This window comes from Mus pahari, chromosome 3 (assembly GCF_900095145.1).
Source record: "Mus pahari chromosome 3, PAHARI_EIJ_v1.1, whole genome shotgun sequence".
Classification (NCBI taxonomy): domain Eukaryota; kingdom Metazoa; phylum Chordata; class Mammalia; order Rodentia; family Muridae; genus Mus; species Mus pahari.
The window spans coordinates 72,683,167-72,698,075 of NC_034592.1; the positions used below are offsets into that span (position 1 = coordinate 72,683,167).

General features: G+C 36.2%; 1 protein-coding gene and 1 pseudogene across 1 annotated transcript; both read right to left on the minus strand.

Moving 5' to 3' along the window:
• Nucleotides 1-223: 223 nt before the first annotated feature.
• LOC110319116 lies at nucleotides 224-657 on the minus strand (annotated as a pseudogene).
• Nucleotides 658-5,784: 5,127 nt separating this feature from the next.
• Nucleotides 5,785-6,729, minus strand: LOC110318898 (olfactory receptor 5W2-like). The gene has a single exon (XM_021194225.1). It carries the CDS (start codon nucleotides 6,724-6,726, stop codon nucleotides 5,785-5,787), a length of 942 nt encoding a protein of 313 aa, XP_021049884.1. The 5' UTR covers nucleotides 6,727-6,729.
• Nucleotides 6,730-14,909: the final 8,180 nt, after the last annotated feature.

The following is a 14,909-nucleotide window of genomic DNA, read 5'->3' on the forward strand; positions in this document are numbered from 1 at the left end:
TCTTCTCTCTTCTCTCTTCTCTCTTCTCTCTTCTCTCTTCTCTCTTCTCTCTTCTCTCTTCTCTCTTCTCTCTTCTCTTTCCTCTCCTCTCTTCTCTTTTCTTTTCTTTTCTTTTCTTTTCTTTTCTTTTCTTTTCTTTTCTCTTCTTTTCTTTTCTTTTCTTTTTTACATTAAAATACTAGGATGTTTATTACAAAGGTAAACCCTGATTTGTGACATGGGTTTATTGATAGAATTTCTGGTATTGGGCAAGGGAACCAGGACCTCCAAAGTTTTGGGATTTGCAGCGACCAGGGTCCACTACAAGCAGGATCTGATCATACTGAATGAGGATAGTTTTTATCTCTTTCTTAGAATCTTCATCCACATATTTTTGATAATATGTCAGCAGATCTTTTGAGATGGACTGCCCAGATAGCATAAATTAGGCCATATAACCACCACCCTTCCCAGTACCCGGATATCGACACCAGCCAATTGCTCCTTGCCCAGAAGCAAGCTCCAGTAATTTTTATAGCAGTGTGCACAGCTGGATTATTTCCACGGTCATCCATTCACCTTGATGAACCCATTTCCTCATTAGCAGTGGGCCACAGCTGTGGCTGTCTTCTTCTGTTCAAAGATATGCACAGACTGCAGTGGACTCTTGGACTGCATAGCTACATCTGCGCTAGCTCCTCACCACATGGCATAGTCACTAGAAAAAGTGCAATTATATTCTGAATATCAATATTGCTGGGGAGCAGGGCATGAGAAGGGTATAGGGGACTTTCAGGATAGTATTTGAAATGTAAATGAAAAAATATCTAGTAAAAATAAATAAAATAAAATTTATACAAATAGAATTTAAGAGGAGATATCAATGCATCTTTGGAGGCAAAATTCTGTTAATATTTATATAACCAATGAGAAATGCTTTAGGTTATCTGTTATTTATTTATTTTTAATTAACTAATTTATTTATCTATTAACATCTCAAACGCTGCCCCCTTCCCAGTCCCCACCTTACAGACTCCCTCTCCCAAACCTCTCACATTTTTCTATGAGAGGGTAACCCTCCATTTATCTCCCTACCCTGGGTTATACAGTCTCTAAAGACTGTTATCCTTTCCCATAGGTAAACAGAGACAACTCTATTTCAAAACTTATACCAAAGTAATGCTACAGCAATATGGAGAACCTCTACCTCAGTTATTGGAGAAGTCCATAGAGACTGAGCTTTATGTCTGTTATATATATGCCAGGAGCCTTGGTCTAGCTCCTGTATGTTCTTTGGTTGGTGGCTCAGTCTTAGAGCTCCCTGGCATTCAGATAAGTTAACTGTGTTAGTCTTCCTATGGAATTTCCTATATTGCCTTCAGAGCCTTGAGTTCTTCCCCCTACTCTTCCATAAGAGTCCCTGACCTCTGTCCAATATTTAGGTGTGTATCTGCATCTGTTTTAGTCAGCTCCTGGGTAAACCTTAGAGGACAGTTATGCTAGGTCCCTGTCTGCAAGGAAAACAGACTATCACTAATAGTGTCGGAGTTTGGTGCTTACCCATGGGATGGTTCTCAAGTTGTGCCAGGTTTGGTTGTCCATTACTTTTGTCTGTGTTCCATCTATGTCTCTACATTTCTTTTAGTCAGGACAAATTTTAGGTCAAAAGTTTTGTGGGTGGGTTGGTGTCTTCATATCTTCACTGGGGTTCCTGTCTGGCTAAAAGAGGTAGCTTCTTAAGGTTCCATGTCACCACTGTTAGGTATCTTAGCTAAAATAACCTACACTGAATTCTGGGAGCCCCTCCCATCCCAGGTTTCTGGAACTTCCTAAAAATTCCCCCATGCAAACTCCTACCAGCTATGGGGAGAAACAGGATAGAGGGCCAGAGGGCCAGGAGAGTGAATGGAAATCTGTAGATTGAATTAATTTTGGTACTGAGTTATATGTACAGGTATAACTTCATTATTCTGGAGGTGGCCACTCAGTTTTTCAATAAAATTTGATAAAGATAATGTCTTTAGGTATATCAAAGATAGTGTAGCTTTTTGGCATCCATGTCTAATCATCAGATGCTAATAATTATGAGTACCCATGCTTAAGTATTCTATTTTATTACATTGATCTACATTTGTATTTTTTGAGTACTATACTCTTTTGATTCTAGCTCTGTTAAATATAAAGAAACATGGACAGGTGATATATCAGCATGGGCTTTTATTATTCTACATCAATTTTAAGATTTTTTATTTTTCTGTGAAGAATTAATTAGGGCTTTGATTGAAAATGTGTTGAATCTCTAAGCTAGTGTTAATGACCATCGTGTGGATACTTCATTCCTCCTTAGAATAAGGAACAAAATACCCATGAAAGGATATAGGTACAGAGACAAAATTTAGAGCTAAGATGGACTATCCAGAGACTATCCCATCCAGGAATCCATCCCATCATCAGCCACCAAACCCAGATACTAATGCACATGCCAGCAAGATTCTGCTGAAGGGACCCTGATATAGCAGCCTCTTGGGAGGCTATGCCAGTGCCTGGCAAACACAGAAGTGGATGCTCACAGCCAGCTATTGGATGGAACACAGGGTCCCCAATGGAGGAGCTAGAGAAAGTACCCAAGGAGCTGAAGGGGGCTGCAACCCTGTAGGTGCAACAACAATATGAACTAACCAGTACCACCTGAGCTCGTGTCTCTAAGTGCATATGTAGCAGAAGATGGCCTAATCGGCCATCATTGGGAAGAGAGGCCCCTTGGTCTTGTAAACTTTATATGACCCAGCACAGGGGAAGGCCAGGGCCAAGTAGTGGGAGTGGATGGGTAGGGGAGCAGGGGCGGGGGGGGTGTATAGGGAACTTTCGGGATAGCATTTGAAATGTAAATAAAGAAAATAATAATAATAAAAAATATCTGCAAAAAAAGAATTGCCATTTTTCCAGAATTAATTCTACCACACGGCACAAAGAGAAAATGTAAGTTGTATGTTATAAAACTGCATTAATAACAAAGTAAAATAGTAAATTCTCAGCTAAACTTAAGAGATTATAACACCTAAAATGTATTCTAGTTGACAGGCAAGATGGCTCAGTGCAAAAGAATGCATAATGTTCTTACAAGTTCAGTTTATATCTCACACATTATGTCTCTCACTCCCTAATTCAGCTCAGGTTCTTGGTAATCCATCACTATCTTTTGGAATCAAGAACACTACTGTTGTCTCCATTCAACATAATTAAAAGTAAAATAATTCCTTTGAATTATTTGCTGACTTGGAAATTAGGGTCACAGTGACTTTTATTGCAGTTAAAATACTTATTTATAGATAATTAATCCATAAACACTAATTGTATTAAATATACTATAAAATAAATATTTAAACGAATACTGAGATTGAAGAGAAATAACTACTATACAATGCATATTCATTTGGAAATATCTCCTAAATTGCATAGATCCCTCTCAAACTATGTACAGTTACCATGACTGTCCATGACTAAATATGCCAGTGAAGCCTCCATTTTTAAGATAGAGCCACAAAAGATAACAATATATGAGATGCTGTGGGAGTAATTATCTACATTTTCTCATTGGGAATACAAGATCTGAGAATGAATTCAAAAGGGTCGTTTCTATATACAGTTCAGTGCCAGGAGTAACATGGCTGTAGGGAGAGCCAAGTTTCAGGCTATCCTCAGCTGTAACACAGAGTAAGATAGAGTCAAGGTACAGTAGTAACATCTCTGCTGTTCAGGCAGAGATACACATCCAAGCTTCAAGTTAGACTATGCAAGCAGATATCAACTGGTTAGCTGAACAAGCTCTGTGGAAGAGAGAAGAAGGAACAGCAGAAAAAGATTCTAACATAATGTGCTGCAATCAATAAGGTTCTGTCTCATAGCACTAACAGCTTCTTCTTTGACACTTAGCTCATATGATTGCATGGTTAGTTCTGCTGATCATGATGTAGTTTTTTTCTACCTCTTTATCTCTTTTTCTCACTTTCAGTAGACACACATAAATTTAGATGCGTAAACTGTGTTAATAAAATTTATCTATACAAATTTTAAAATATCTCTCTTATTTCAGTCACTCCTATTTTTTTCCTTTCTTTAGCTGAATACTAAAGCCAGCTATAAATGTGACTTTTGTACCATCCACACTAGGCTCAGGAAATTCTTCAAGAAAGAGTGGAAAGTTTGTATGTGGTAAAAGAAAAAGAGAAGTTGTGTGCGTGTGAAATGCTATCATCTGTACAGTGCATAATCACCACAATGACCATCTGAAATAGCTAGAAATGTGCACTCAGCCTGCACAGGAATGAACATTGCCAGATAGGCAAGGGTCATACAGATTCATGGAGACCTACCTCTCAAGCAGAACTGTTTCTTCTGAATAGATTATTGGAAAGTGGAATCATTTCTTTCAGTTATGTATCCCCTGCTGACCCACCAGCCTCAGAGATACCTCAAGCCTGTGGTTACACAGATGAACCTGAAGAAACCAAATGAAGCAAAGATAGCAAATATCAATCTGAGAAAGGGACAGAGGAGTAGATGGGAAAATGGTTTACAGAAAGAGAACAAATCAAATAGTAAAGGACAAAGAGAACAAACTAAATATATTATAGACCTGTATACAGTTATAAATGAATGAATTTAATTTAAAAAATACTACAAAACCACTGAGCTTTCAACCATCTGTAAGGAAAATAAATCAGCAATTTTAAAAGAAATCATAAAATTACATATGAAAGACAGAAATGTAATTTTTATTTTTATTTCTTTTTAAAATATATCCATTTTATTTCTATAAGTTTTTTTTTTTTACTGCATATTTATCTGTGAAATGCTTACATGTCTCGTGCCTATGGAGTTCAGAAAAGGGCATCAGATCAAGGATCTGGAGTTACAGATTATTGAAAACCAACATATCAGTGTGAAAAATAAGTTTGCTAGTAGTAAATTTTCAGTGTGAATGAAAGAAGGGAAGTCCAGAGATGAAAGTTAAAAGTTTACATGCAATAAAACTTGGAGCTGTTGATCATGAGGAATTTGCCAATTAAAGTTAGACACTGATACCAAGTTACACTGCCCTGTAGGCCATTGCTAGGATGAACACAAGAGAAATATTTAATTCAAGGTAAAATAGACTATAAGAAAATGAAAACACATTTTTGTTAATATTTCTATTAATCCAAAATATATTACTTTTTTACTGTCATATAGACTTTTTATTAAATCACTGTCTTTTAATTGGAACCCTCTATCCAGAGATGAAAAGGTAAGTGAAAATAAAATAAATTAAATGAGAGAAAAGTAATAGTAACAGAGAGTGAGAGTCTAAATCAGTTATCTTTGGTTTAATTGTGCATACTCTTTAATTACTGACTTCAATGTTATGGACATAATTTTGGTGATACTAATGTACATGAAGATTGCTGAAATAAGAACAACACCAAACCTTATTTTCATCCTCAAACATGGACTGAATACACCAACTTTATTTATTAGACCCATTAACTGAAACTGTAGAAAAAGTTGAGGTATGTTAGGTGTGAAGAATTTGCTCAGCCCCATTTTACGTCAATATGAATGAATTTGTTAAAAGACCCTCTCTTCAAAATTCACATAATGGCTTGTTTATTGGTTTGAAGTAAAAGATTAAGAACAGTGATCACTCTCAATACATGCAATTTTCAGTAGGAAATATTTCAAAAGTTTTACTCCAGGGAGTCTATATTAGTACACATAAACACAGTCTCACAAATGTCTATTCATTTTGTGATGTGACACAGTATTTCACCCAGGCCACAAGTTAATATTAATTGACTTCTTCAGAGCCCCCTTCACATCCTTATTTCTCAAACTGTAGATGAGTGGGTTTAACATAGGAATCACAACTGTGTAGAAAACAGAGGCCATTTTGTCTGTGTCCATAGAATAACTTGAGCTGGGTCGGAAATACATGAAAAGCAGAGTTCCATAAAAAATGGCCACAGCCATGAAGTGAGAGGCACATGTGGAAAATGCCTTGTGTCTGCCCTCAGCAGAGTTCATCCTGCAGATGGTAGCAATGATGTAGCAGTAGGAGAGAAGGACTGTGACAATGCTACACCCTACCACACAGCCAATTAATGTGAACATCAATATTTCATTGATGGATGTATCTGAGCAGGAGAGGGCCAATAAGGGTGGGAGGTCACAAAAAAAGTGGTTGATGACATTTGAATTGCAGAAGGACAATCTGAATGCACAGGATGTGTGGATAGTTGAATCTACCAAGCCTATTGCATAGGCAACAGCCACAAGCTGGATGCAGAGCTCCTTGGACATTTTAATTGTATAGAGCAAAGGATTGCAGATGGCAACATAACGATCATAGGCCATGACAGCTAGCATGAGACATTCTACATCTCCAAAGGCCCCGAAAAAATACAGTTGAATAGCACATAAATTATAAGGAATCCTCTTCTCTTTAGACAAGAAATCAGCCAGCATCTTTGGAGAGATTATGGTGGAATAGCAGATGTCACAGAAGGACAGATTGCTCAGGAAGTAGTACATAGGTGTGTGAAGCCTGCTGTCCAACTTAATCAGCAGGATCATCCCTAGATTCGCAATTACAGTAAGGCTATAAACAAGGAAGAACAGTGCAAAGAGGCCCTGTTGCACATTCTGTCTGCTAGAAAGTCCTAACAAGACAAATTCATTAAAAACTGTGGTAAAGTTTTCAAACTTCATTCCTTGGATCTGCATACCCTGGATTTCAATAAAGAAAGAAAAGTTGGCAGTTATAATTTTTCTGTGTTCATAGTCAGACTCTTGGTATTTGCTTTTGACAGAAGGATAAATTGATACAAATCACCTACCAGTGAATGAACTAGACTATTAGAAATGTATTTAACTCAGTGTCCATTAGTGAGACTATTAGAGCATTTCTCATATCTGAATAGCTCTATTTAGAATATATAGCACATATTCATCTAAATTTATCCACATGATGTCCAAATAAGCATCATGGCACTATAACAATATTGCCTCCCTCCTCTATATTTTAAGAAGTGGATATTATCCAAAACTCAGGCAATGTTTCTCCTATCAGTTTATGAAGAAAACTGACATTTTCATATAATTGTTATATTTCATTCAGAAAAACATCACTATATCATCTAAAATGAATAAGCATAATAAAGTATGGGTAATGACAGTAACCATTCTTATCCCTTCACTCTGTAAACCTATAGAGCCTTAGTTATCCTTAGTGTGATACTTGCTTGAAAGTAGATTCACCAACTTTACTGAAAGTATCACAAGTTGATCTCTGGTTTCAAAAATTGAGCTACATTTACTATGACTTAGATCTGAGAATTGAGATCCATTGAATTAAACAGAGAGATTGTGGGAAAGTACACAAAAAGATTTGTAAATGTAGAAATCCTGAGCACAAAGACAGGACTCTGTTAGAAACAGCACTCTACCCTAGTCATGCGGCCATCAGAGGTGGTCAAATGAGTAATAAAACAAATAGATGACCTGACATCTGAATTGTAATAAAGCAGAATCTTCATACCCTGCATACCTATAGATCATGTGTAAACAGATGATGAATAAACTGGCTACTGTTCATTGTCTCAGAATCCAGATTTGTGTCTGAGCATTGTGCCTTCCAAAGTCTCCAGACTTTTTTACACTACTTTACTTTGTTCTTATTTCCTTCTAAAACTTGAACCGATTGTTTTAAATATCACTCAATATATAGATCTTTAAAAATAATTATTTCATATAATTTATTTATAACTTTTAAGATACATAAATTCGCATGTCTATTATTAAAGTACTAAATGAAATTTGGTAACTTTCCTTTTCATCTTCATCTTTTCATATTTGTCCTTCTCTCATTATTTTCATAAACATAAAAATGCTTAGTATTTAAAGCAGTCTTCTGCCTTCTTTATATCTGCCTTCATACTTGTATTTGTGGCAGCTGAAAAAATAAATAAGAGAAGATAAAGAAACTTACAATGTACATATGAAAAACAGCAAGGATGTCTGTTCTTGTTCCAGGATTCAAGATGTTAGTGGATATAGTTTTGTCCACACATATTCAGAAAACTCTGTAATCACCCGAGTTATGAGTCTGTCTGCCTGTCCCTGAGTGATTAATACTTGGTCTCTTAGGAATAAGAGGAAGTTATTATGACAGGCTTTAACGTTGTGATTTCAAACTATCAGTGTGATTGAAGAGCATTCCTATTATCAATTTTTAAACATTCCCATTTAACTAATTTTCCAAGTTAGGATTAGCAAATTGACTTCAATTAATTTGGTATTGATTACTAGTTGATCATCACTCATAATATATATATATTTAATATTATAAAGTAGGGAACTACTACATATCCATATGACTATACAGATGTATGTTACCCCCAAAATACAATAAATTCACACATGTCCGCAAATGCATTCACATTTACTTAGTGAAGACAGAAAAAACTTATTAGCTCATTGCCTAAAAATAATTAGTTTTTTGGTTTTGTTTTTTATTTGAATGAGTGGCTATTTTTTTTCCTGTATTGAAAAAATATTTTTCTCACAAAACATACCTCGATTAAAACTTCCACTACCTCTAGTCTCTCAATCTTTCTTCAAGTACCTTGCCCTATGGATTCAACCCATTTCTGTCTGTGACTAGAAAATAAATAGGTTTCTAAGGGATAGCAAAATAAAATAAGATGGAACAAAGCTAACAAATAAAATTAGATGAAACAAACAGAAAAAAATGGAGTATAAAAGAAGGCACAAAAATAGATATTGCTCTTTTACATAATCAAGGATCTAATAAAAACACCAAATTTGAATTAATTGATGTCATTATGTAACTGCTTTGTATAAAATTAAATGTGATTAGAAACAAAGTCTTGCCTATTTCAGTTTATTAAAATAATTGATTCTGTTTTCAGTAGTGTTTGATTGGCTTGTAGCAAGTTCTTAGTATCATAAAGTATTAAAATGATTTAATACTTTAGCCAGGAGTGGTATATCTGGGTCTTGAGGTAGAACAACTCCAAGTTTTCTGATAAAATGCCAAATTGATTTCTAAAGTGGTTGTTCAAGATGGCATTCCCACCTGCATTGAAGGTGTCTTCCCCTTGTTCTACATCCTCCCCAGCATGTGCTGTCACTTGAGTTTTTTTTTTTTTTTTTTTTTTTTAATCTTAGCCATTCTGATGGGTTTAAGATGGTACCTCAGAGTTCTTTTGATTTGCATGTCTGTGATGAATAAGGACTTTTAACCTTTCTCTAAGTGTGTATCAGCCATTCCAGACTTCTCTGTTGAGAATTCTGTTTAATTCTATACTCCATTTTTAAATTAGGTTATTAGGATTCTTGGTGTCTATCTTTTCAAGTACTTTGTAAAATTTGGGTATTAGCCCTGTGTCAGATGTAGGGTTGGTAAAGATTTTTTTTTCCAAATCCATGGACTCCTGGTTTGTCCTATTTACAGTGTCCTCGGTTACAAAAGCCTTGCAGTTTCAGGAGCTCTCAGTGCTAATGGTTTATATTAGACCCTGAGCCATTGGTATTACATTCAGGAATTTATTTTTTAGATATTTTCTTTATTTACATTTCAAGTTTTATCTCCTTTCCTGGTTTCCCCTTCAAAACCCCCCTATCCACTACCCCACCCCCCTGCTCACCAACATGCCCACTCCCAATTCTTGGTCCTAGCAATCCCCTATAATAGGGCATAGAGCCTTCACAGGACCAAGAGCCTCTCTTCCTATTGTTGACCAACAAGGCCATCTTCTGCTACATATGCAGCTGGAGCTATGAGTCCCTCCATGTGTACTCTTTGGTTGATGGTTTAATCACTGGGATCTATTGGAGTACTGGTTGGTTCTTATCACTGTTCTTCCTATGAGGTTGCAAACTCCTTCAGCTCCTTTGCTCCTTTCTCTAGCTTCTCCATTGGGAACCTTGTGCTCAGTCCAATGGTTGGCTAAGAGCATCCACCTCTTTATTTGTCAGGCACTGGCAGGTATATCAGGCTCCTCACAGCAAGTACTTGTTGGTATCCAATAGTGTCTGGTTTTGGTGACTGTATGTGGGATGAATCCCCAGGTGGAGCAGTCTTTGGATGGTTTTTCCTTCAGTCTCTGCTCCATACTTTGTCTTTCTATCTCCTCCCATGGGCATTTTTCCCTCTTCTAAAAATGACTGAAGTATCCACATTGTGGTCTTCTTTCTTTTTAGTTTCATGTATTTTGCAAATTTTATCTTGGATATTCTGAACTTCTGGGCTAATATCCACTTATCAGTGAGTATATACCGTGTGTGTTCTTTTGTGGTTGGGTTTCTTCACTCAGGATGATATTTGCTAGTTCCATACATTTGCCTAAGAATTTCATAAATTCAGTATTTTTAATAGCTGAGTAGTACTCCATTGTATAAATATAACACATTTTCTGTTTCCATTCCTCTATTGAGGGTCATCTGGTTTCTATCCAGCTTTTGCCTATTATAAATAATGCAGCTATGAACATAGTGGAACATGTATCCTTATTACATGTAGTAGCATCTTCTGGGTATATGCCCAGGAGTAGATCTTGTCTTCTGTAGAAATGCATTCGAGTGTATCTCCCACTTTCTCTTCTATAGGATTTAGTGTATCCTGTTTTATGTTGAGATTCTTGATCGACTCAGACTTGAGTTTTGTGCAGGTTGATAAGTATGGATTTATTTTCATTCTTCTACATGTACACATCTAGTAAGTCCAGCATACTTGTTGAAGATGCTTTAATTATTCTGTTGAATGGTTTTGGTGCTTGTATAAAAAACCAAGTGTCCGTGGGTGTGTGGGTTTATTCCTGGGTTTCAAAATGTAAATCCTATACACCTCAATTTTCCATAATGAGTTTTAATTTCTCCCTTTGGTTCTGTGTTTTGTTTTAATCTTATGAAATTTCCTGGCTTTTATAAAGCCACAGTGAATATAAAGGGAGACTGTGTGATATTTTAATTTGGGCAAAAGTAAATAATTGCAATATTTTAAAAACCTTTTGTTTAGTTATTTATATATTTTGGATGATATCCCTCCACTGGATGAGGGATTAGTGAAGATTTTTTTCCCAATATGTAGATTGTCAATTTGTCATGCAGATTATGTCCTTTGTCTTACAGAAGCCTTTCAATTTTATGAGGTCTCATTTATCAATTTTTGATATTAGAGCCTGAGCCATTGGAGTTCTGTTTAGGAAAATTTCCCCTCCATATGCCAATGAGTTAAAGTCTCTTCCCCAATTTCTCTTCTATTAGATTCATTGTATCTGGTTTTATGTTGAGGTCCTTGAACCACTTGGACTTGAGCTCTGTGCAAGTTGACAAATATGATTCCATGTTCATTTTTCTACATACATATAACCATCTATCTCTTGATAAATCAAAGTTTCTTCTCATATAAATCATAGTTGTGTGTGTTATTTTAGCTGAAAATCGATTTTGAACCATAATGTTATGGCTAATCCAGCTTGTGTCTTGGGACCATTTGCTTGGAAAATTATTTTTCACCCTTGTGACTCTGAGGTAGTGTCTGTCTTTTTCCCTGAGGTGTGTTTCCTGTCTGCAGCAAAATGCGGGATCCAATTCACTTCTGTCTCTCACAACAAAATAAAGGTATATAGCAGGTAATAATACAATAATATAAAATGAAAGTTAATACATCTAATTAGATAAAGCAAACAGAAGAAATGAATATAAGAGAAGGCAAAAAAATAGACAAATTACTTTACATACTAAAGAACCTAATAAAAACACTAAATTTTAAATAGTAAGTGATGTCACAAAGTAAACTTTTGCATATGATTAAATAATTTGATTAGCGGCAAAGTGTTCTTTCTCTCTGTTGTTTAAAGTAATATGTTATGCTTGCCATAGAGTTTGGCTTAAGTTATTAATTTATTAAGTTTTTTTCTCTTTGTTTTTTGTTTTTTTTTCTGGTTTTTTTTTTTGTTTTTGTTTTTGTTTTTTGTTTTTTCAAGACAGGGTTTCTCTGGATGGACCTGACTGTCCTGGAACTCTCTTTGTAGACCAGGCTGGCCTCAAACTCAGAAATCTGCCTGCCTCTGACTCCTGAGTGCTGGGATTAAAGGCATGTGCCACCACACCTGGCAATTTTTTAAGTTTTTAATATAAGAATATATTCAAATATGTAAAATTACACATTTAAATGTTAATTCACACACAACTTAATGTGCATTTACATGGTATGCTGTCTCAACAACTCTTTTTGCTTGTGTGTATGTGTGTGTGTGTGTGTGTGTGTGTGTGTGTTATAATAATAATATGAGACACCCTGGCTTCTATAAAGCCATAATAAATATGAGGTGAGGCTGGTCTGTCTGTGGTGGTGCTGTGAGCAGACCTTGGACACAAACTCGGCAGGCAGTCAGCCCCACAACACCCAGAGGCAGCTCCATTCCCACTCTAACATGCCCAGGATCAGAGGATCACAGGATTCCAGGAGCTTGGTCACATCAGAATCTCAAGGTCCCAAAGGCAGCTTGACTCTCAGGATCTTGGACACACCCAGGATCTCAGGAACTTAGGATCACAAAACCACAGGATCCCAGAGACAGCCTGACTCAGAGGAGTTCCATCAGATCCCTGACTCAGAATCACAGGAAGGACAGGCTCCAGTCAGACATAACCAGGGCAGGTAGCACTAGAAATAACCAGATGGCAGGAGGCAAGCATAAAAACATAAGTAACAGAAACTTGGCATCATTATTACCAAATTTTCCCACCATAGCAACTCTTGGGTACCCAACACACTAGAAAAGCAAGATTTAGATCTAAAATCACTTCTCATTGTGATGATAAAAAACATTATGAAGGACATGAATAATGCCCATAAAGAAATACAGTAGAGCACAGGAAAACAGCCAGAAGCCCTTAAAGAGAACACACAAAACTCCCTTAAAGATGTATAGGAAAACACAATCAAACAGGTGAAGCAAACGAACAAAACCATCCAGGATCTAAAAATGAAGCTAGAAACAATAATGAAATCACAAAGGGAGACAACCCTGGAGTTAGAAAACCTAGGAAAGAGATCAGGAGTCATAGATGCAAGCATCACCAACCGAATACAAGAGATGGAAGAGAGAATATCAGGTGCAGAAGATATCATAGAAACGATTGCCACAATAGTGAAAGAAAATGCAAAATGCAAAAAGCTCCTAACTCAAAACATCCAACAAATCCAGGACACAATGAGAAGACCTAACTTAAGGATAATAGATATAAAAGAGAGTGAAGATTTCCAACTTAAAGGGCCAGTAAATATCTCCAGCAAAATTATAGAAGAAAACTTACCTAACCTAAAGAAAGAGATGCCCATGAACATACAAGAATCCTACAGAACTCCAAATAGTCTGGTCCAGAAAAGTAATGCTTCCTGTCACATAATAATCAAAACATCAAATGTACTAAAGAAAGAAAGAATGTTAAAAGCAGTAAGGGAAAAGTTCAAGTAACCTATAAAGGTAAACCAATCAGAATTACAGAAGGCTTCTTACCAGAGACTATGAAAGCTAGAAGATCCTGGGCAGATGACACAAAGATCCTAAGAGAACACAAATGTCAGCCCAGGCTACTATACCCAGGAAAACTCTCAATCACCATAGATGGAGAAACCAAGATATTCCATGACCATTTTTACACAATATCTTTCCACAAATCCAACGCTACAAAGGATAATAGATGGAAAACACCAACACAAGGAGTGAAACTACATCCTAGAAGAAACAAGAAAGTAATCGTTCAGCAAATCCACACAAACATAATTTCACCTCTAGCAAGCAAATTAACAGGAAATAACACTCACTTTTCCTTAATATCTTGTAATATGAAAATTAATATTACCAACATATCCTAATCGATTGAAATTCAAAAGTATGAGGAATTAGAAACTTGCCAGCTGTCATTCTGTGATCTCTCTAATTTGTTAATGGGAGAAATTGGTCCAATATTGTAAAATATATATACACTTTCTGCTTGTTTGTACACGACAGTGTCTTGCTGTGTGCTACATAATGGTGTTGAAATTATGCTTCTCCTATTTTAGCCTCTCTATTAGTAGGCTTGTTTATTTGATGTTTTTACACTATACTATGATTTTCAGAACCGCTTACATATTTCAAAATTATTTATCCAGTCAAAAGAAATGTAGGCAAATAATTTAGGAGGTGGCTTGTAAGAGAAAAACAAAAAATGACACTGAAGGCTTTACATGGTATTTATTTATGATAATTATTGTATCATTTTTAAGAAGAGTACATTATAAGTTACTCTTATCCTGACATGAATACTTTTCAAAATCATCACAGCCAATGAACCAGAATCTTACCCTTACCTAATGTCTGTGCCACCCTCCAAGCAGAACCATGGTTGACTGAAACAGTGGATGATTGACTTCATGGATAAACTATCTTAATACACACACCATTTCTTTCTTTCTTTCTTTCTTTCTTTCTTTCTTTCTTTCTTTCTTTCTTTCTTTCTTTCTTTCTTTCTTTCTTTCTTTCTTTCTTTCTTTCTTTAGATATTTTATTCATTTACATTTCAAATGCTATCCTAAAGCCCCCTATACCCTGCCTCTGCCCTGCTCACCAACCCACCCACTCCTGCTTCCTGAACCTGGCACTGCCCTGTACTGGGATATATAATCTTCACAATACCAAGGGCCTCTCCCATTGATGCCCAGCTAGGCCATCCTCTGCTACATATGCAGCTAGAGGCATAGTGCTGGGGGTACTGACCAGTAGTAGTTCATATCGTCGTTCCTCCTATAGAGTTGCAGACTCCCACTTAGCTCCTTGGGTACTTTCTGTAGCTCCTTCATTAAGGGCCCTGTGTTCCAT